The sequence below is a fragment of the Eucalyptus grandis genome, chromosome 3, assembly GCF_016545825.1.
Source record: "Eucalyptus grandis isolate ANBG69807.140 chromosome 3, ASM1654582v1, whole genome shotgun sequence".
Lineage (NCBI taxonomy): Eukaryota > Viridiplantae > Streptophyta > Magnoliopsida > Myrtales > Myrtaceae > Eucalyptus > Eucalyptus grandis.
The window spans coordinates 57,116,059-57,135,037 of record NC_052614.1 but is presented as its reverse complement, the minus strand read 5'-3'; the positions used below and the strand labels follow the sequence as shown (position 1 = coordinate 57,135,037).

The window sequence follows — 18,979 nt, the reverse complement described above, 5'->3', positions numbered from 1 at the left end:
AATTTTTCTCTTTTCATCTAGAGAAAAGCCAATGATTTCAGGAATGACTTGGTAGAGTATCTCGCCACTCCTTGGTCATTTAGGTTCCATCACTTAATTGCTTCTATTTGGGTAAGAGCATCTTGTCCCACCTTGACTTCTTAGAGAAATTGCTTCTCGTGTGTTAGAAACACATCTCTATAGAGCCAAGTCTTAAGCTTAAAATTGTCATAACTATGGGAAGGATAATTTTGTTCCCTTCTTATTTCGGCGTGTTGTCCACTGTAACATGTAAAAGCTGGCATTATTCACAAAAAGAAAAAAATGAAGTAGCAATTGAAATTTCGCTCAACATTGGAAAAAAAATCATATACTTTATCAAAAGCAAAAAAAAAAAAAAAGTGCCGAAATACAGGATTTTAATGGATTTGTCAACCAGAAGCATGTGCAAGCGAGAGATTGGGGATGAACAGTCGATCTAACCTCGTGACTAGTGGTGGTGGTTATCTCATGGATTCAACAATCGCTTGGCATCACTAGAGGGTAGAGACAAGACACTATACAACTGAGAGGAGAGACGTGTAAATAGTGTTCAGTTGCGTGATAACAATGGCTTTATAGTCTAGAGAACTTATAATCTCTATCAAATTATATCGTCACTATTATGAGATCGTTAGCACTCTCTTAGTCACACGCTCTATTTATTACTTTATCTTTGTTGCTCTTATCTACGGATGTCTTCAACTCAGCAAAAGTATCGTAGGTGGTCACCATGACAGACAAATGTAAAGACGTGAGACTTAGGATGTAAAGAGTAAGTTGGGCAGATGCGATATGTAATTATCTCTATATTAGGGGGTGCAAATTTCTACTTTGTTATCTTTTATGCGTGTGGCAATACCGTGCACCTACTGTACACGATAGATAATTGAGTGAGACCCAAAAAGAAAAGTCTCTCTCTCTCTCTCTTAAGAAAAAGATGGATCTAGGTCTATGACTGTGTGGCTGGAACTGAGCGGAGGTTTTCATTATGAACCAATAATGTATGAATTTGCTAGCAATAAAGTGAAGACGACCAAGACTAACTTGGTCTTTGTCGGTCAGCTCACTTTAAAGGTCAAAAGTAGCTTTATCAATCGTGTGATGCATGCCATCAAAGGGATGAAACAATTGCATCAGTAGAAATTTGGTATGAAATGTAGTAAAATGAAGTGTTAGTAAATCATATAAATGAAAATGATGGTTGTCAACTTTTTCCAATATAAATGCATGAACCCTTACTAGCAAAAAAAATGAAGACGACTAAGATGAACTTGGTCTTTGTCGATCAGCTCACTTTAAAGATAAAAAGTAGCTATATCAATCGTGTGATACATGCCATCAAAATGATGAAACAATTTCATCGATGGAAAAATGATATGAAATGCAATAGGATAAAGTGTTAGAAAAGCAGAGAAATGAAAATGATAGTTAACATTTTTAAATATGAATGAATAATGTGTGAACCCTCACCAACAAAAAAGTGAAGACAACCAAGGCTAACTTGGTCTTTGTTGTCAGTTCACTTTAAGATCACATGTAGCTCTATCAAAATGCATGACGCACGCCATCAACATCATGAAACAACTTCAACGGTGGAAATATGATATGAAATGCAGTAAGATAAAGCATTTAATAAAAGCAGAGAAATGAAAATGATAGTTCTTAACATTTTTCGTTATGAACTAATAATACATGAACCCTCACTAGCAAAAAGTGAAGACGACCTAGACTAACTTGGTCTTTGTCAGTTGGCTCACTTTGAAAATCAAAAGTAGCTTTATCAATCATGTGATGCATGATGTCAAAATGATGAAATAATTTCTTCAATGGAAGCATGATATGAAACGAATAAGATAAAGTACTAGTAAAATTAGAGATGAAAATTACCGTTCTTATCGTACAACTATCATTGGTACTCTTACTTTTTTATTATTGCCCTTTTAGAGATTTTCACAACATTATTCTTTAGCTCCGATTGATGATGAACATTTATGGCCCAAATATTAAGGAGAGATTTCAACTATCAACAAGGTATAAGAATTCTAGTTATAATAGGCTGAACTTCAGACCCAACTTCGATCTGGAGCTTATCTAGTTTAACTTCACCTAGAGGTGGTGTGGCATGACTTTGATCTGAGGTGTGTTGCTAGCCATTTCGATTATAATAAGGAAAGGGTACCTCGCACTGTTTGAGTTAAGTGCTAGAACAATTACATAATAGATGAATCTTGAATGAAGGGGCAATTATTGCATGACACGCAATTACCTTAGGAGTAACTTTAATCATGGAAATAGAGGAAATCATGGAAATGTGGAGCAATTAGAGTGAGGATCATGCATGAGTTGCAATGATTGTTAATGGAAATACTGAGAGTATATATAGAAAGAACATGGAGAAAGAGGGGATGCTCAAACTGTGCCAAAACACCAACAACAAAAAAAATGCCAAAATTCTGTCAAATTTTTCAGAATAATTGTCCAAAAAATCTTGAATCTATAGTATGGCAGCCAATTTAGTCATAAACCTTTCAATTGTGCTAATGTTTTTAATCAAAGGTTGTGCCAATTTAGTCCTATACTTTTTGACGATTTGCCAATTTAGCCATTTCAGTAATTTTTTGTCAAAAATCGCTAATATGTCAGTCGAGTTAGTGCCAGTTGTACTACATGACACGGTAAATACGTAGGATGATTGGCGTTAACATGATGAAGTTTTGCAATCTTTTGGACTTTTTTTTGAAATTTTTTCTTCTGTTCTTTCATTTTTCCTCTAACTTTGGGTGGGCGAGGTTGCCAACCAACCCTAAACGAGGGCCCGAGTCCTTGCTTGGATCTTCGGAAGGGCTTAGGCAAAGGTCACGATGTCCTCGCTTGATATCCACGATCTCATTTAAAAAATAAAAGAAATTAAAGAAGATATATGGAAAATAGGGAAAAAATTAAGATATAATATTCAAAAATTGCACAAATTGTCCATGTTAGCTTCAGTTAGGTGTTAGCTATGCTGCGTAAGATGCTTGACGACCATGCCAATTATTTCTAGCAAAAGTTGGCCGAATGGACTATATTAGCAAATTGTCAAAATATTTAGAACTAAATTGGCCATATTAAAAGAGTTATTTGAATGTATCTTAAATTACAGACGCATGACGTGCTTCAACATACTATTGGGGCTTGGTGCATCTTGTACTACACAAGCCCAAGATTGGAATCCAATCCATTCCCACATAAAGAGCTCTTGACAACATGAAGTGAACGGTTTTTGGAGGATTTGACTTTACAATGGGATAATTATCAGGAAAAACAAAATTGAAACCTATCATATGGATCCTAATTTTTTTTTTTTTTTTAGTTTAAAATAGTGCGTTCATTCATTCATTAAAATGAGGATTACAAAAATGTGATAGATAGGGTTCCAAACATAAAATGTTCCAAAGGCACCGTGGGGATCGGACATCTAGGTTGGGGGAACTGTTTCGAGTCGGTGGGCTTATGCAACCTAATCTGCGGCTTGTTTTGCTTCTCTAGGACAATGGGTTAAATTTACACAGGTTGTTTGGGCCAAGAGCTTCTTGCACTCCTGAATTAAGTCCTTCACAGCCCAAGACTCCTCTATTCGGTCCATGACTAACTCCACCAACAGAAGACTGTCACTTTCACTCTAGATTCCAACCCCCATGTGAACTTCTTTTCTCTAGTTCAGCAGCTGCAAACCGTGCAACAAAGCGAGGGTTTCTGCTTGCAGCGGTGAGGAAGCATGGATCTCCTTGGCAAAGCCATCAACGGTGCGCCGTTTGAATTGCGCAAGATTCCTACGACCGAGCTTGGCATCTCTCCGTCCACCCACGAGTAGTTGATATTCAGCTTCAAAGATTGGTTGTCCCGTGCCTCCCATCTTGCAGGTAGATGCCGCATCTTAGCTTTTCCTTTTCGTGTGTGTGGATTCCATCGGCTGAAACTTTGGCTTTGTGCTTGGGCTGCTTCAACAATGCCGTCCGGTTGTGGGGGCTTACCATGGAAGACTTAATTGTTCTGATTAGATCTACCAGAGCACTTCCGCCACTAATCCCTCTTCTGATGAGTTCGGTCTTGCTTCAAAAAATTTTGCCAACCACTTGTCCATTCTAGTTGCTATCCTTGTGCTGTTGTTGAGGTTGAGGTGTGGGTTTGACCAAACATTTCAAGTCCATTTGCAGAAGAAAAGCAGGTGTTCAACGGTCTCTGGATGTTTTGAGCATAGAGGGCATGAAGGGTCGAGTAATATTCTTCTCTTGAACAGATTTTCCTTTGTCGGTATTGTATCTTGACATAAGCTCCATGGGAAGATTTTCAGTTTTTTTTTTTTTTTTTTTTTTTTTGGGGGGGAGAGGGGTTAGGTAGATCCCAAATTTTATTCCATAGCTCTAGTAGGAAGTCGTTGCAACGTTGCTGTCTTGTCTTGTGGTCTTGGAGCACGAGCTGTTATATTCACTTTTCACCGTGTAGTTAATCTAAACAAATGTTGTTATATCCATATCACTGTCTTGTTGAGGAGGGATATATGGATTTTAGTTCAATTATAAATTTTTTAATTTGGCAAAATTTAGTCATAAAATTTTAACAATTTACCAATATAGCCATTCCAGCTAATTTTTGATGCACATTACGAGATGACCTGGTTAAAAACTTAGAAGTTAAAAAAAAAAAAAAAAAAAGAAGAAGAATAAAGGTGTTTTTGGACTCGAGAATTCCTAGATACGCTTTTAAAATCACGGTTATCTGGTGAAGCTTTTACGAGGAATTCACGTGTAAAATTTCTCAATTTCGACATGATATTGGTTTGCAAGTATTTGGGAAACTGATTCTTGTGGAATGCTCTTACCGATGATTCCAAGATTGAGTATGTTGATCTTCTTCTAATCTCTTTGTAGCACAGATATAAGAAGGAAGGACTTGGTATGGCAGTCACTGCAAAAACTAATGGAACAACAACATATGGCTATGATGATTGTTCTGTGATGGATCTATTGTGATGATTTGAGTTGGTCGTAAATTTCCTCTTTTTTTTGTTGTCTGAACTATATATACCATCTTGGTAGCTAATGTCCAGTTGGTATTTTTCTATCGTCGTCGTTTAAGTTGGTTGTGATTTCCTCTTATTCCTGTTTTCTTAACCACATACCAACTTGTCCACTTGGTTTTTCCTATTGTAAACATCCAAGTTCTAAGCAAAGAGAGGTTTTTAGACCTCATTGGAAGCATATAATTGGTGATAATTGTTCTGTTTGTGGATGCATGGTGGCTCTGTTTCTTATTTTCTTCATCTCCAAGCAAATTCTTCCCCTTCCAATTAGGATGACCATAGTTTTAAATGCTTAAGGACCTAAATCCTTTACCTTTTTAGTCTGTGCGACTTGATAATATGACAGTATTACTACAAGAATCTGAAGTAAATATGCAATATAGGGAACATGACATCTTTCTCTACAGACAATTGAACACAGTTGAATGTGGATAAGCCAATACATTGAACACAGTTGAACTTGGATTTGCTAATACAACTTAACACACTTTCATATTTTTTTTTGCATCATAACCTTGGTCTTGCCTCACATCTAGCCTCCACTTGCACTACCAAGAAGCAAAAAAGATAGACAAACAACACAACCATCCCTAATATAACATTGTTGTTAATCTAAAAAAATGTTTTTATTTTTACTTTTTTGGGTCCAACTTCAACATTAGGGTTGGCACATCAATCCTTTCGATACAACTATGCCTTCCAAATAGATCATTTTCCCTTTGCTTCCAAAATAGATTTTTACCATTGTTCCAATGGAGACACTTCTACTTTTATTAGGACAGAGATCATTTTCCCTTTGCTTCCAAAATAGATTTTTACCATTGTTTCCAATGGAGACACTTCTACTTTTATCTTGTTGTCTGTTGCGTACTCCTTTGTAGTTGCATTTTGAGAATGTGACTTTTTCCTCAGATACTTTCAACTAACCCGACACTTCCAATTCTATTTACTAGTGCTTTCTTTTCATTGATCAATCCAAAGTCACTATGAGGACTTAGGATCAATCCATTTGAAAAAAAAAAAAACCGCAATCATCAACTTGCCCGATACAAGCAATCAATTCAAATTCCAATAGTGCACTCTTTTGGATGGGAACTTCAAATTAAACAATGCACAACAGAATATATAGCAAATAGATTGATTTCATGGAAACACTAGAAATTATGTGAAACAGAGGCCTTCAAACACAACACATCAAAATAAATTCAACAATGCACAACACATAGCAAAGCAACCATATCCGTGTCTAACACTAAACTGGCCAATACATAGCACATAATGCTGAGCTAGCCACCCACAATGAACAACCTATGACAGTGAACTAGTCCTATACTCAACTAGCCATTACAAGCAACCAATTCAAATGACAATGTACTAACTCATCAATTTCTAGTGTGTTGTAGAAAATTGACAAACCATCACCTCCAGCAATAGAACCTCCTTTCATTAGACAACATATGATCATTAGAATCTTGAAACTTAACCATTGCATAGTGCAATGAAAACTTATGCAAATAACGAAGTGACTCGTAGCTAGCTCGTATAATTACAAAGAAAGCCAAGACAAACATCTGCTCTTCTATAGCTTAGGGGTCATAATATAATGTTATCTTCTGGCCCTAGCATTCAAAAGCATATGCAGCGCAACAAGAACAATGCACTTAGCAAAATGATTCCGACGACCAAATCCAATAAGCCCATTAAATCCAAGTAGGGCGGCCTTTTAGAGCTTTAAACAACGATGAGAGCACCAAGTTCACACCAGCAGTGTCTCAATCCTGGTTCCTAATGGTACATTCAACTACTACCTGTCGCGACCTAATTTTCAGGTATGAACCACCTAGAGTTTGGTTAATGAATTGTTAAGCCTAGACTTAACTCGGGCTCTCCCAAGCCCATACCAATTCGCGACTTAGGTTCAAGTTCTTAACATGCAATTGATTTTCAATTAGGAGTCGCCACTAATCTATTTTTGGTGGGTCGATTAGAAACCCAAGTAAAGTAATTGGAATTTTACTTTACTCCTACAAACCAGAGACTATGGGTACGGGGACTTGGTTACACTAGATTTCTCTAATGCCCTTTCGATACCATTCTTTTATTTAAAATAATGTTTTGCAGGCAACTTGAATTGATTTTAAATCTAATTCCCTAACATGTGAGGCGATCATGCGGGTGCGCAAACCATCAATTTAACACCCAAGTAAAGCAGTAAATAAATTGCAGGACTTACCTTAAAGCAACGAAAACATCTGCAATGTTAAATCAGAATTCACATCGACAATCATAAATATGATTTCTAATTAACAAGCAATTTCTTTTTTTGTTTTCACTTAATTAATGGAAATCATGCAATATGCAATGCAATATTAATTAAATGACCTAATTCTAATGACATGCAATTACTAATTGAATGGACCTAGCAACAATCACTAAATGGCATACATTTCATGAATCTAATCCTAAATGACATGCACTTGATTTTTTTGTATTTTTATGAAAATCACTTAAAATAAAAATCTAACTAAAGTGAAATGCTATCTATTCTAAATGCCTTCTAAACATGCATTTAAAAAACTAATCTACCATGCAATCAATTCTAACCTATATGGAATGCAATGCAATTTTTTTTTTTTTTTTCGGGATAAATAAAACAACTAAAAGATAAATACCAAATCATCCATGATCATCAAAGATATTATCCATTGTTCGAGTTTGGAAACGATATCTATCAAACCCGATTGCAGTTTCGCTAATAAAATCGATAAATTGATCTTAAGCCTTAAAGATCAAGATATCGATTTTATTCCCGCTTTGATTAATTATTCCATCTAAAGCCTTATAGATGGAATAAAAAATCATAGTGCGGTTGCGAATTAGGAAATAAATCCTAATTGAAAGTTATGTCTGTCACTCACGGATATGAAACTAAATATAAATAGACATATATTTGGCAATAAAATATCCAAATATACTAGAAATGTGCACCTTACCTAATTTGATGATATTCTTCCCAAATTTGGACCAAGTGCAATCGGACCGAGATCGAGACCGATTTTTGACAGTGAACGGCGGCAAGGTTATGTGCACGATGACGATGCTCCACGGCGGTGTGGTTGGCGGGGGTGCTTGGCAACGTATCGTCTATTCTTCCCTCAAAATCTGTAGCCGCCACCTTCCAACCTCTTCTCGATCTACTCGCCAGAAACTATTCTTTTGCTTGCATGACAAATTAATAAAGGGTTTGTATGATTTGTAGAGTAATACATGTGAGGTAGTTTGTTGATTATTCATTGATTTAGTAGTAGGATTCAGACATAAAGAATATATATGTTGATAGAATTTTTATTTGGTCTACTATCTCATCGCAAAGGTCGAGAGTTCAAACCCTCTTGTTGCTAAAGTGTCTGAAGTGGGGGGTCTTGGGCGAGCCTCTCCCGAGGTTTACGTCTAAATAGCGGCTTGTAGTGAAGCCCAATGGTGTCACCAAGCACTAGAGGGTCGTGTGATCCCCAAAGGGTGATCTCCGGCGGTTCCTCGGTTAACAAAAAAAAAAGAATTATTTACGCTTTAATGTATAATTAACATGTTGAAAGTTTCTACTACATAGCTATCTTGAAACACACATGTCACATGTTCAATGTTAAATCCGTTGCAAAAATTTACATTGGTATTAAAATAATTATAATCCTTAGTGAATTAGGCATATGCTCATTCAACATTGATATATATAAAATATGAATGGAAATGAGAATGTCGTGAACTCAAAGGTTTCAAATATAAGCTTCGTCTTAAGCAAGAAAAGAACTTTCGTGTATGAGATATGAGATATCATTCTATACATGAGGTAGAGCTCAGTAAAATTTAATGTGATTGCAGGATTTATTCAATTTTAAAAAGAAGATGAAATGCAAAATACTTACTAGACATACTATTTAATAACAAACACCATCTAAATTACTACCGAAAATACAAAGAAATGTGTCTATTAGAATAGACTATCTTGAGAAGAGGTGTCTGCATTTATTTTATTTAAAAAATATATTCATCTCTACTGAGCTTGTTTCCTATATTTGTCAAATTATATCTGGTGGTTGGTGCTACTAGAGGGTGAGATGAAAAGAGAACATATGAGAAAGAATTTTGTTACACTTCTAACAATTTATCGATGCTTATCTTTAATTGTGTTTCTTTTGCAATTAGCAAAGAGTACTGAAAATTGCTGTTTTTGTGACAAGGGTCTTTCTAGTTCCCCCTTGTTTATGTTGTCCGAGGTGCTCTGTCACGCAATAGATAACATATCTGAATTATGCATTATGCCATCTGAGAGATCTTATATTGGGCAAGCTTATCCTTTTGTCGGTATTCCTCATGCTAGGATGCTTCGCCTCTTAACCGGGCAGCGCAGAAGGGCCCGTTCATGTAAATGCTAGGCAGTATCACAAGATTTCGAGACGAAGACAAGCACGTGCTAAGCTTGAAAAGCAAACATCAAAGTTAGAAAAGTGAATTGCCTTTTTATGCATGTTGATTTGGAAGCTCCTTCCGGACTTTGCCAGTTATAAAAATTAATTATAAAGCTCTTTTTTTTTTTTTTTTTTTTTTGAAGGTGTTCTGCTTGTGTTTGCTTCCATAGCCACATGCTATACTTTGTCATTAGATGCTTTTAGGAAATTCTATTTTGTGGGAAATAGTTTGACTACAACCCCATTTGGTTCGGCTTTGGGAATGAGCTTTGGGATTCTAAAATCCATTGGTCAAATGTAAACGTGTTTGGTTTGATTTTTGGGGCAACTTTGGCAAGATGCAATTACATCTCCAAAGGACTCTAAGGGCCCTTAGTTCAAAGCAGGTCTAGAGGTCCTTTGGGAACTTACATTTCCAAACTTGAATCTACAAACGTTGGCTTGCGGATCAAGATCGGGGCTCAGCAGGGCAGCGCACGGCTTGCGGTCTACGCTATCGGCAATGGCGGACGTCTCGGGGGTGCCACGGATGGCGTTGGGAAGCAGCGGGAGGCAGCAACTCAAACTTGGTTCAGCAACGAACGGCTCGAGCTTTCGGCGGTGATGTAGATGCTGGCATCGCAGGGTGACAAGCAGCAGCGTCGTCGTCGGTGTGGGCGTGACGATGGCAAGGCTACTCTCTCTCCCTTCCCAATTGTGGCTTTCAGAAAAGACAAAGAAACTCTATTTCTTTCCTCTCAATGTGCCCACTCACGATATCTCTACCCAATAGCCCTGTTTCAATTGTGTGGCCTCTCTTTTATAGTGATTCGAAACAATCTCTTTACATGGCATTTCCCGAGTTACCATTTCTTGTCACATTAAATCAAATCTATATGATTTGGCAATCAGCTCAATCCTTACCAATTTTTCACTTGATTTCAAAATTGTTGCTGCATTTAATAAAATCCAAACATCCATCAGAATTCCATATTTCCTTGCATAATTCAATCAAATCAATTTCCCACATTTTCATTTTTTTTCTTTTTATTTGTTCAAAATGCAATTTTATTTTTTCAAAATTAGGTGTCAACACTACCTTTGCACTGAATTATCAAATCTTAGTAGTATATAATCCTGATCAACTTACATACGGTTGGCTTTCCAAATGAATCAGCTGACACCTAAATTTGTTTGAATGTATCCTTAGTGTATAACGTGCTCCAGAAAACTCATCTCCCATTTCGGCTCCACAATAAAAAGAAGAAAGGAATAAAGAACACTCAACTTCCATATTAGTGAAGAGTTTTTTGGAGGATTAATTGTATGCATAAGTTGGAGACTTGACTTAACAACTATCGTCAGCATCACACGTTCCAACTTGATTTAGGCCTACCTGTGGGAACTAGCATGCGAGCAGGTTTATATAGTCTTCCCATAACTTACGCATCTGATTTTATTATATAGTGACTCAAGACAGCGATGTAATTTTTAGGCCAATGGTCTTCCAAATTGCTCTAGTCATTTGTGGGATGCGCTGGCTGAGGTAGGAAGAAATGACCGCAAAAGCCAAAATGGACCTGTGAAGTCTAGTACTGTTGATACTTAAATTTCAATTAAATATTTAAAGTTAAAAAAAGTAAAGATCAATTTGACCTTAACTAAAAATTTCATATCACTTAGCTATTTATATTATCTGCATTGACTAAATTTTATTTCATTTTCCTTTATTTTGATTTATTTCCGATAAACAGAAAAAATTAATATTAAAAAAGAGGAGAAAAAAATAAGAAAGAAAGAAAGAAAGAAAGAAGAAGAAGAAGAAGAAGAAGAAGAAGAGCCTCACGCAACCGAGGACAGAGGAGCGAAGAAGGCGAACGCCAGAGAAGGCGGACGCGACGGAGGTGACAGGCGGATGGGACGCCGGTTAGGCCGGGGGAGGCCGGTCGGCGCGCCGAAGACCGGCGGTCGAAGAACCACCGCCGGCCGGCCTCCTCGGCCTATAAATAGGCTCGGGGAGAGATCGATGAGAAGGGGAGGAGGGAGGAGAGATCCGAGCGAGAGGCAGACCGTAAGCGGAGAGAGCCGAGTGAGGGATTGAGAGTGAGCGAGGGCACTCCGTCGACAAACACACGTGAAACCCGGCAGACGACCCGCCGACGTTACCCCTCTCCCCGAGCCGAGCTCACGGTAGGTTTTGGTTCGGTTTCGTTCGCCTTTCTTTCGGGCGTCGATTTCCCGAGGATCCCGGCTCGGAGACGCGCGAGGCGAACGAACGTAGCCCGATCTACTGAGCTCGCCCACCGTCCGACGCCGCCGAGACAGATAGGGCTCCTTCATCCGAACGCTCGTACCCCTTTTTGTGCTCTGTTTCGGGCTCGCCGGACCGGGATGACGTTGTCCGGTTCGCACGAGGTCTGGCCTCATTTGTGTGCGCGCTGCGGTTTTGGGGGACTGGTATGTAGTTCATTCGGAATCCCGGCTCGAGACCGGGCTCGGTCGTCCTCGTTCCTTGCCCCTCAGTTTGCGTATATTAACCGTTCGATAAAATGTCCTTGAGACGGTTCCGTAAGAATAGCCGCTGTTTTTGCCTTACCCGAAGCTCACGTGGCGTTATTTTGATCTTCAGTTACTGAGTTTGTCCTGGGCGAGATCTTATCTCATTGATCGGGGCTGTCATGGCCGTTTCTTTGGCGTACTCCTATGCGTGTTGCTTCGATAGCGCTTATCCGTTGATGGCAGGCGACGAGTTCTCTGAAAATCAACGGCTTTCGCGGTTGATCGGAAAAGTGGGGTGGCGAGTTGGTCTCGCGGGTCGGCGTGAGCGAATGACGGAGCGGCGGCGCCGGTGTAGCGGCCGGGGCGCGGTCGGGGACGAACCAGCTCAAGGCTGCTCATCTCTGGTCATCCCCGAGCACGCAAAACCAAGAGCGGCATGCTAGGCTCGTGTAGGTTTAGAGTGTTCTTGAGCTGGCTGACATAGGGAATGAGTGGGCTTGGGGAGGTTTGTGTGGATTTAATGAATTGGCTTTTGTTAGGCTCATTGGGACTAGGCGTAGTGGGCCTAGGATAAGAGATGACGCTTGGGCTGAATTAGTTTAATTCTGGTTGGAATGTTCTCGCGTTGGGCTACTGCCGCTTGCCTTTTAATATTTTTCTTCAGGCCGAACTGGGCCCAACTTGCTGAGCCCATCCCGGTCGAGGGCCCGAGTCCTGAGACCTCGGCTGGCGAGTCCGGGTCGGTCTCGGACCGGACCGGACCAGATGAGGAGACCCGACCTGGATCCCCTTTTTATATAATATAATATATTATTTTTTGATATTTTAAAAATGAACAAAATATTTTTTTAAAAGAATTTTAAAATCCCAGAATTTTTTTTTCCCAAAGAAATCAGAAAAAGCTTTAAAATAGCCTTTGAGCGGTTTTTCCTTAAGATATGTGAAAATCTTTAAAAGAAAAAAAAAAGAGATTGTATTGAAATCATTGTAAGCAAATGTTGGATTATTGTTTGCATATTTTCTTTATTTTAATTACTCCCTCTGCTTCCTTTTGCCCGTACTTGGTCAGTCTCCATAGTTCTACCCCTCTTCACCGGGATCACGTCCAAATTCCACCTTAGTCTTAGGACCGCAACAGAAGATGCAAATATTCAAGAGTTACAAAAGAAAACTCTCTTTGATCCTTAGCTTCAGTTGTAACTCTGCAGGATAATACTGTTTCGAGTTTAAGTCATGTACGAGATTCAACGCACACTCGAAACATTTATCGATCAAAGTCACACGCAACTTTCCACAGTATGAAGCGGACAAACATTAAATGAGGAAGAAGCAAAGCTTGAACGTTCTCTGTGCATGGAAGAAGGGTTGGCAATATGTCTTTAATGTGCACATGAGAAGCATGCAAGCCTGGACTTCTCCCTCGTTCATTGATGCATGCCCATGACTCTTTGCTTTGTGAGAGTTGAACGTCCATTTTTTCCACCTCATTAAATGCATGCACACTGCATGCCCCTGGAAATTGAGAAAATATTGCATACTATAATAGCTCCACGTCATTTTTACTCTAAGCCATTCAGAGTGTGACACCTATCCGGGCAGTCCACATTGTCCCAGTTCAAACCTTCAAACCAATGCGCGGGCGGAAGGCAGGGTCTTTCTCCTCTTTACCTTCTCTCTTCCTCCTCCTCCGATGCTCGATGCTCTCTCTGCACTCTACCCAACACACTAAACCTTCCAGCATAGCGCTTCCTCCGACGGCCATCGCTCCCTCCCAACGATGGCCTTTCTCTCTCCACTTGACGGCCTCATCCTCAGGGCTACATTCTCTCGGTGCATTCCTGCGACGTCTTTCTTCCCAAATCGCGCTCTCTCCTGACGGCTGATTTCGCTTACCTCTCTCCGTTCCTCGACTCGCGACCGAGAAGCAATCGCTCTGCCCTCTTGTCTAATCTTCCGTCAACGACTTGCTTTCTGCTTTGCTCAAAGCGGTCCCTCGAGAAGCCCTAAATCTACGACCGTAAGTCAGGTTCGATTTTATTTCCCAAGTTTGTATGGTCACATCTTTGTTTTGGGGGAGAAAGTGCTTAGAAGTTCGCTGGTTTATTGCTTCTGATTCTAAGTGCAATAACGCGAGAAAGCTTGGCCTCTCTTACATAAGCAAACATTTTATGGATGAAAGTGCATCGTTTGCTGCAATATTGTTTTTACATAAGCGAACATTTTACAGATGCTGGTCTTACCACTCTAAGGATAGTAGAATATATCTTAGATGTTTGCCTCTACATTTAGCATTGCCTAGACTCTTTCAATTACTTACTTGAATTTTAACGGTACTAAGCGGCCAATTTTTTCAATAATCCAATGGCTAATTGAGTCTACTAACTGTAGCAATGTAAGGGCGTTAAATTGATATTTTGTCCTTCATAGATAATTGTTAATCTCGCTTTGTCGACAGACATAATTTGGTGATACTAGACATGTTCAATAGCTCTTTTGTCCATCTCATGCGTTGATTACGGGGTGAATTTTGCTTTAGTTTTGACATTTGCCGCCTTTATGGTGCTATTTGTTTGTAGGGAGATTTATGATATCTGGAAAGTTGGATTTCATACTTTTTGATTGTTGTAAAGATTAACTTTCTTCTTACTGAATAATGAGTCGAAAGGCTCTAAAATTATGTTCTATCCATCCGAGATGGAAAGATTTGGCTGTTATTCTGGTATGGTTAGGCTTTCTGGCCATTAAACTCTTAGTGGTTTTGGAGTGCATGTGGAGACTTGTAGAGATAGATGTTGACTTGTCAAACTTGAGCTCACAAACGAAGCATGTTATGTCTCTTATTCATCCTGCTAATACTTACATGGTACTGCTGCTAGATAATTCTTGTAGCGTCTTTCTATTAAAATGTGAAGGATGTGTTTATCACATGATGTGGACATTATAGATATTATCATTTGTGAACATATGTTATAGTCATTAATTCTTCATGTTTAAATGTCACTAAAATTTTTCCTCCTTCCTCGAAATTGTCAAAATTCATGTACTGCTTCACCATGGTGGAATCAATTTTCACCTCACTTTGCAGGACCTGAATATTGGAATAGCTTTATGGCTGGCTGCTGGTGGTGATGGCTGGGTGTATGAAGAAAGAGAGAATGAAAACGATGAGGATCTTCAACTTCCTAATTACAAGAGCCATGCCAGAATCGTCCTCGTTGGTTCTGGTGCTGATGAGCAGTGTGCCGGTTATGGCAGACATAAAACAAAATATAAACATGGAAGGTATTGCTTTGAATAAATCATTCTTGCATCGGGCTAATAGTACAGTCAGGATTGGTCTTTCTTCTAAATTCGCTTAGATCATTGCGTGCTCTTGTGTTTAAATGTGGAAAATATGCTGGGTTTACTGACCATACTTACAAAGTGACGTATGCCATATCCATAAGTCAGCTTTTGCATTTGTCATCCAGGATGATGATGATAAAGCCTGTCTTTGATTATGATCTGCCTTTTCATTTACTAGTCCCCTTCAATAGTTGTTCCCCTCTCAACATGCATATATGTAAATGTTCTCCTTTGTTGTCTCCTATAAGTGTTTACGTGAACCTGTGCATTTACATTTGTATTTCTGATATTTTTAGTCATATTTCCTAAATACATGATTGGTAATTTAAGGTTCCATGATTTGTTTCTCGTGATTTATGAAATTTGTGGTTACAATTTGTTTCTCTTGCTTTATGGAATTTGTGGTTATGTACCAATGATGAGATGATTCTTTTGCTGCATCTTAATGTAGGTTCATGAAATATCAATGGTCTCAGCTATTCAGGAAGCACAGAAGTACAATGTTAGAAGTTTTAATGATTATATGTTGAAAGTATTGGAGGTTGTAACTCGCAACTCAATTATAGAATATTCCAAATTGCTATCTCCACTTTTTCCAGCCCTGGTTTCTAATGGGTGCTTTGCTGTCTGACAGGATGATTGGCAAGGAAAAGCATGATTTTCTTCACAGCTTAAGCCGGATATCATTATTAGCCAAGACTAACATCGTTGATTCAGGCCGTGGAGGTGCTCGTCTCCCCCAAATAGCCTCAACAGTTTCAAGCCCTCAAGTTTCATCTGGTCCTTCTGACATGGAGATTGTAGCTTTAGCTGTAGCAGACAAGTCGATTCTTGAGAAAAAAGCTTCTATTGTGGTGTTGTGAAGGACCTTAACAGTGCCAGAGAGCATGGCTTGCCATTTAAAGTAATGAAAGTTTGGTTTTATTTATCTTTAATAGTTATCGCTGCTCATTAAATCTTTTTGTTTACTAGGCATTGAATTTGTGCTGGGACAGTTCTAAGATTCTAACATAGAAGCACATCTTGATCACAGTTTATTGTTATTTGCCTGCCAGCTGCCATCGTTAGCATATGTATTTGAGAAACTTACCGTTAGTCATTATTTGTACTTCTTGTTCTCTGCCTTGTAATGGTTGTGTCATGAGTGTGTTTGTTAGATTTATGATGCCGTGTATACATTTGTATTGATGCTCTTTCACTAAATCTATTCGACTTTTGCATGATATGGGCATAATCTCTCTCTGTTATTGTTCAAATTTCAACCCACTATTGCTTTCAAGGGTGCTTATGAAAGTCTGGGTATTAATACATCCGGGAGAAAATCAGTCAGTATGCAGAAAATATGGCTTCTCATTCATGTGTGGCTCTGAAAATATTCTTAACTTCTTCTCCATGCCATTTCATAGCTCCCTTTTTCTTCTTATGCCATAGAGATGTAATGGTTTGTGCAATAATTTGCTAGGCACGTATGGATGAGGATTCAGTTATTCGGTGGAACATTTCAAAGAAGATGTCATTGGTAATTGCTGCAAGGCGGCACCTTGAGTGGGGGCATGAGAAGTACATTATGGACATGATACAAAGTCATCCCGCACAAGTATGAAGTCATTATTTTTACCTTTCTTGACATTTTGATTCCATGAAACTTCTATGGCAAAAGCTTTTTGTTTATGTTTAGACTCAGCAAAATTACTGCTTCGGTCACATTTGGAGATAGCTCTTGCTTGCATCATATAGTAATCGAACTTGACCTTTTTGAAGCAGTATTCAAGGAGCTGGAGCTCTCCTTGTCCAGCTTGTCTCTAATAGATTTCAAGGCATTAACATATTAAAATGTATTTATTGAGTTTAGTGCTCATTATTTTGTCCTCCTGCTCTTTCTAGGCTGCTCTCGACTTTGATGTTAGTGATGCTCGAAGGCAGCCACCTGTTGACACCGCGTGGCAGCAAGTTATGAATGCTTCCCTTTTGTATTCCATTTTCTATTTTGGTGGCGAAGTCAATACCATAAGAATGTAGAAATTTGGTGTATCATGATGAAGTCCTCATTTTCCCTGGGGCGCTGCAGTAAATAGAAACTGCTGATGTTTCATTGAGATTCATAGTCTTTTGGCTGAGATGACGGTGACTTATGTTTCAGCTATCCTGTCTTTTGGTATATGAACTATTAGAGGAAGAAAAATATTTAAGATAAGAAGTATTTTGTTTTGTTTTTTATGTTAAGAGGTTGTTTTTGGGCTGTCCTATTTTCTTGGGGATATTGCAGATTGCAGTTGCTTTATAAGCACGGAATCCTATGCCTGTAGCTGACATATTTTACACATATCTTGTTTCAACAGATATACTTTTGCTTGAGAACTAGATATGACAATGAAGCAAGAGACGTTGCCTTGTCATCCCGTAGTGCACATCAGTTTGCACCTCTGGTACTATTTGTTTGCTGCCTAAATGTACTGATTGTTGTTCTTCCACAATGGTTACTTGTTATTGGCAGCTCACAGAATGGATAGATACTGGAGGTATGATTTCTACTGAGACAGCGGCTACTGCTTCAGAAGAATGTAAAAAGTTGTTAAGAACGGGTGATCAGGCGGGTCGAGCTACATATGATAAAAAAAAGGTTGTTACTATATGCCATGATATCTGGTTCTCGAAGGCTTGTCGAAAGGCTGCTGAGAGATCTATCGGCACTTTTCAACACCACTGCGGTTTAAACTGTCAGCCATCAAGGAGTTCCCCTTGGGAGGTACTGCTTGCATCTATACAACACAGCTTTACAATTGCTACATTCTCTTCATTCGGTGGTGCAATTTTATAAAATTTCATGGATCTCCACAGGATCTCTTGATAAAATCCAAGATCTAGTAGTCCAAAAGTTCAACGCTATTTCCAACAACAAGCGGAGCTTTTGCATATTTCTGGTCATCCTGTTTATGAGAACATTTACAGGTCCATTTCCGCAGTCCGCTCCCATTTTTTGTTGGAAGACATGCACATTCCTCATTTCCTGTTTGGTAAAAATTTCTATCCAGAAGAAAGTTAAAGAAGCTCCTACTTGTTGTCCAGGTTCTTGTTATAGCCATTCCAATATGTGACGACCACACGCTACAAGTTCAGTGGCAAGTGCCTCACAGCATTCACCATTACAAAGAAGTCCCATGCAGCTACCTCCCCCATCTTATAGGCCATGAGGGAGAAGGATCTCTGTTTCATGCCTTAAAAAGATTAGGTCTCTTTCTCGTGTCATTTACATTGCTTATCTTATACTAATCCTCTGGAGGATTCATCTTAATGGTAATGTTCCTTTCTGCTAGGATAACCTTCTTGATTGAGTTATTTTCCGGTAATTGCAACTTAAATATATGCATCTCATTTCCATGTAGGAGATTTTTTTTTTTTTTTCCATGTATATGCAGCTCCTCTATATTATGGTTTCTTGCTCCCAAGATGCTTGAAATGTCAACTGAAGCAGAATAGAGTCGTGCTCTATGCTTTTTCACTGGGAAGGAAAAGAGTCATGCTCCGTGCATCTCTTTTTTCTGCCAGTATGAGGAGCATAAGAGTTCAATTGACCAAAAGATATTCTTCATTTTACCCTCCATAGAGC

The 18,979-nt window shown here is 38.9% G+C and overlaps 1 protein-coding gene across 1 annotated transcript; it reads left to right on the top strand.

The window, feature by feature from the left end:
• The first annotated feature begins 14,820 nt into the window (after positions 1–14,820).
• On the top strand, positions 14,821–16,490 carry LOC108958212 (asparagine synthetase domain-containing protein 1-like). The gene is made up of 3 exons (XM_039308007.1): positions 14,821–14,890; positions 15,113–15,309; positions 15,824–16,490. Exons 1-3 carry the CDS (start codon positions 14,858–14,860, stop codon positions 15,900–15,902), a joined length of 309 nt encoding a protein of 102 aa, XP_039163941.1. The 5' UTR covers positions 14,821–14,857; the 3' UTR covers positions 15,903–16,490.
• Positions 16,491–18,979: the final 2,489 nt, after the last annotated feature.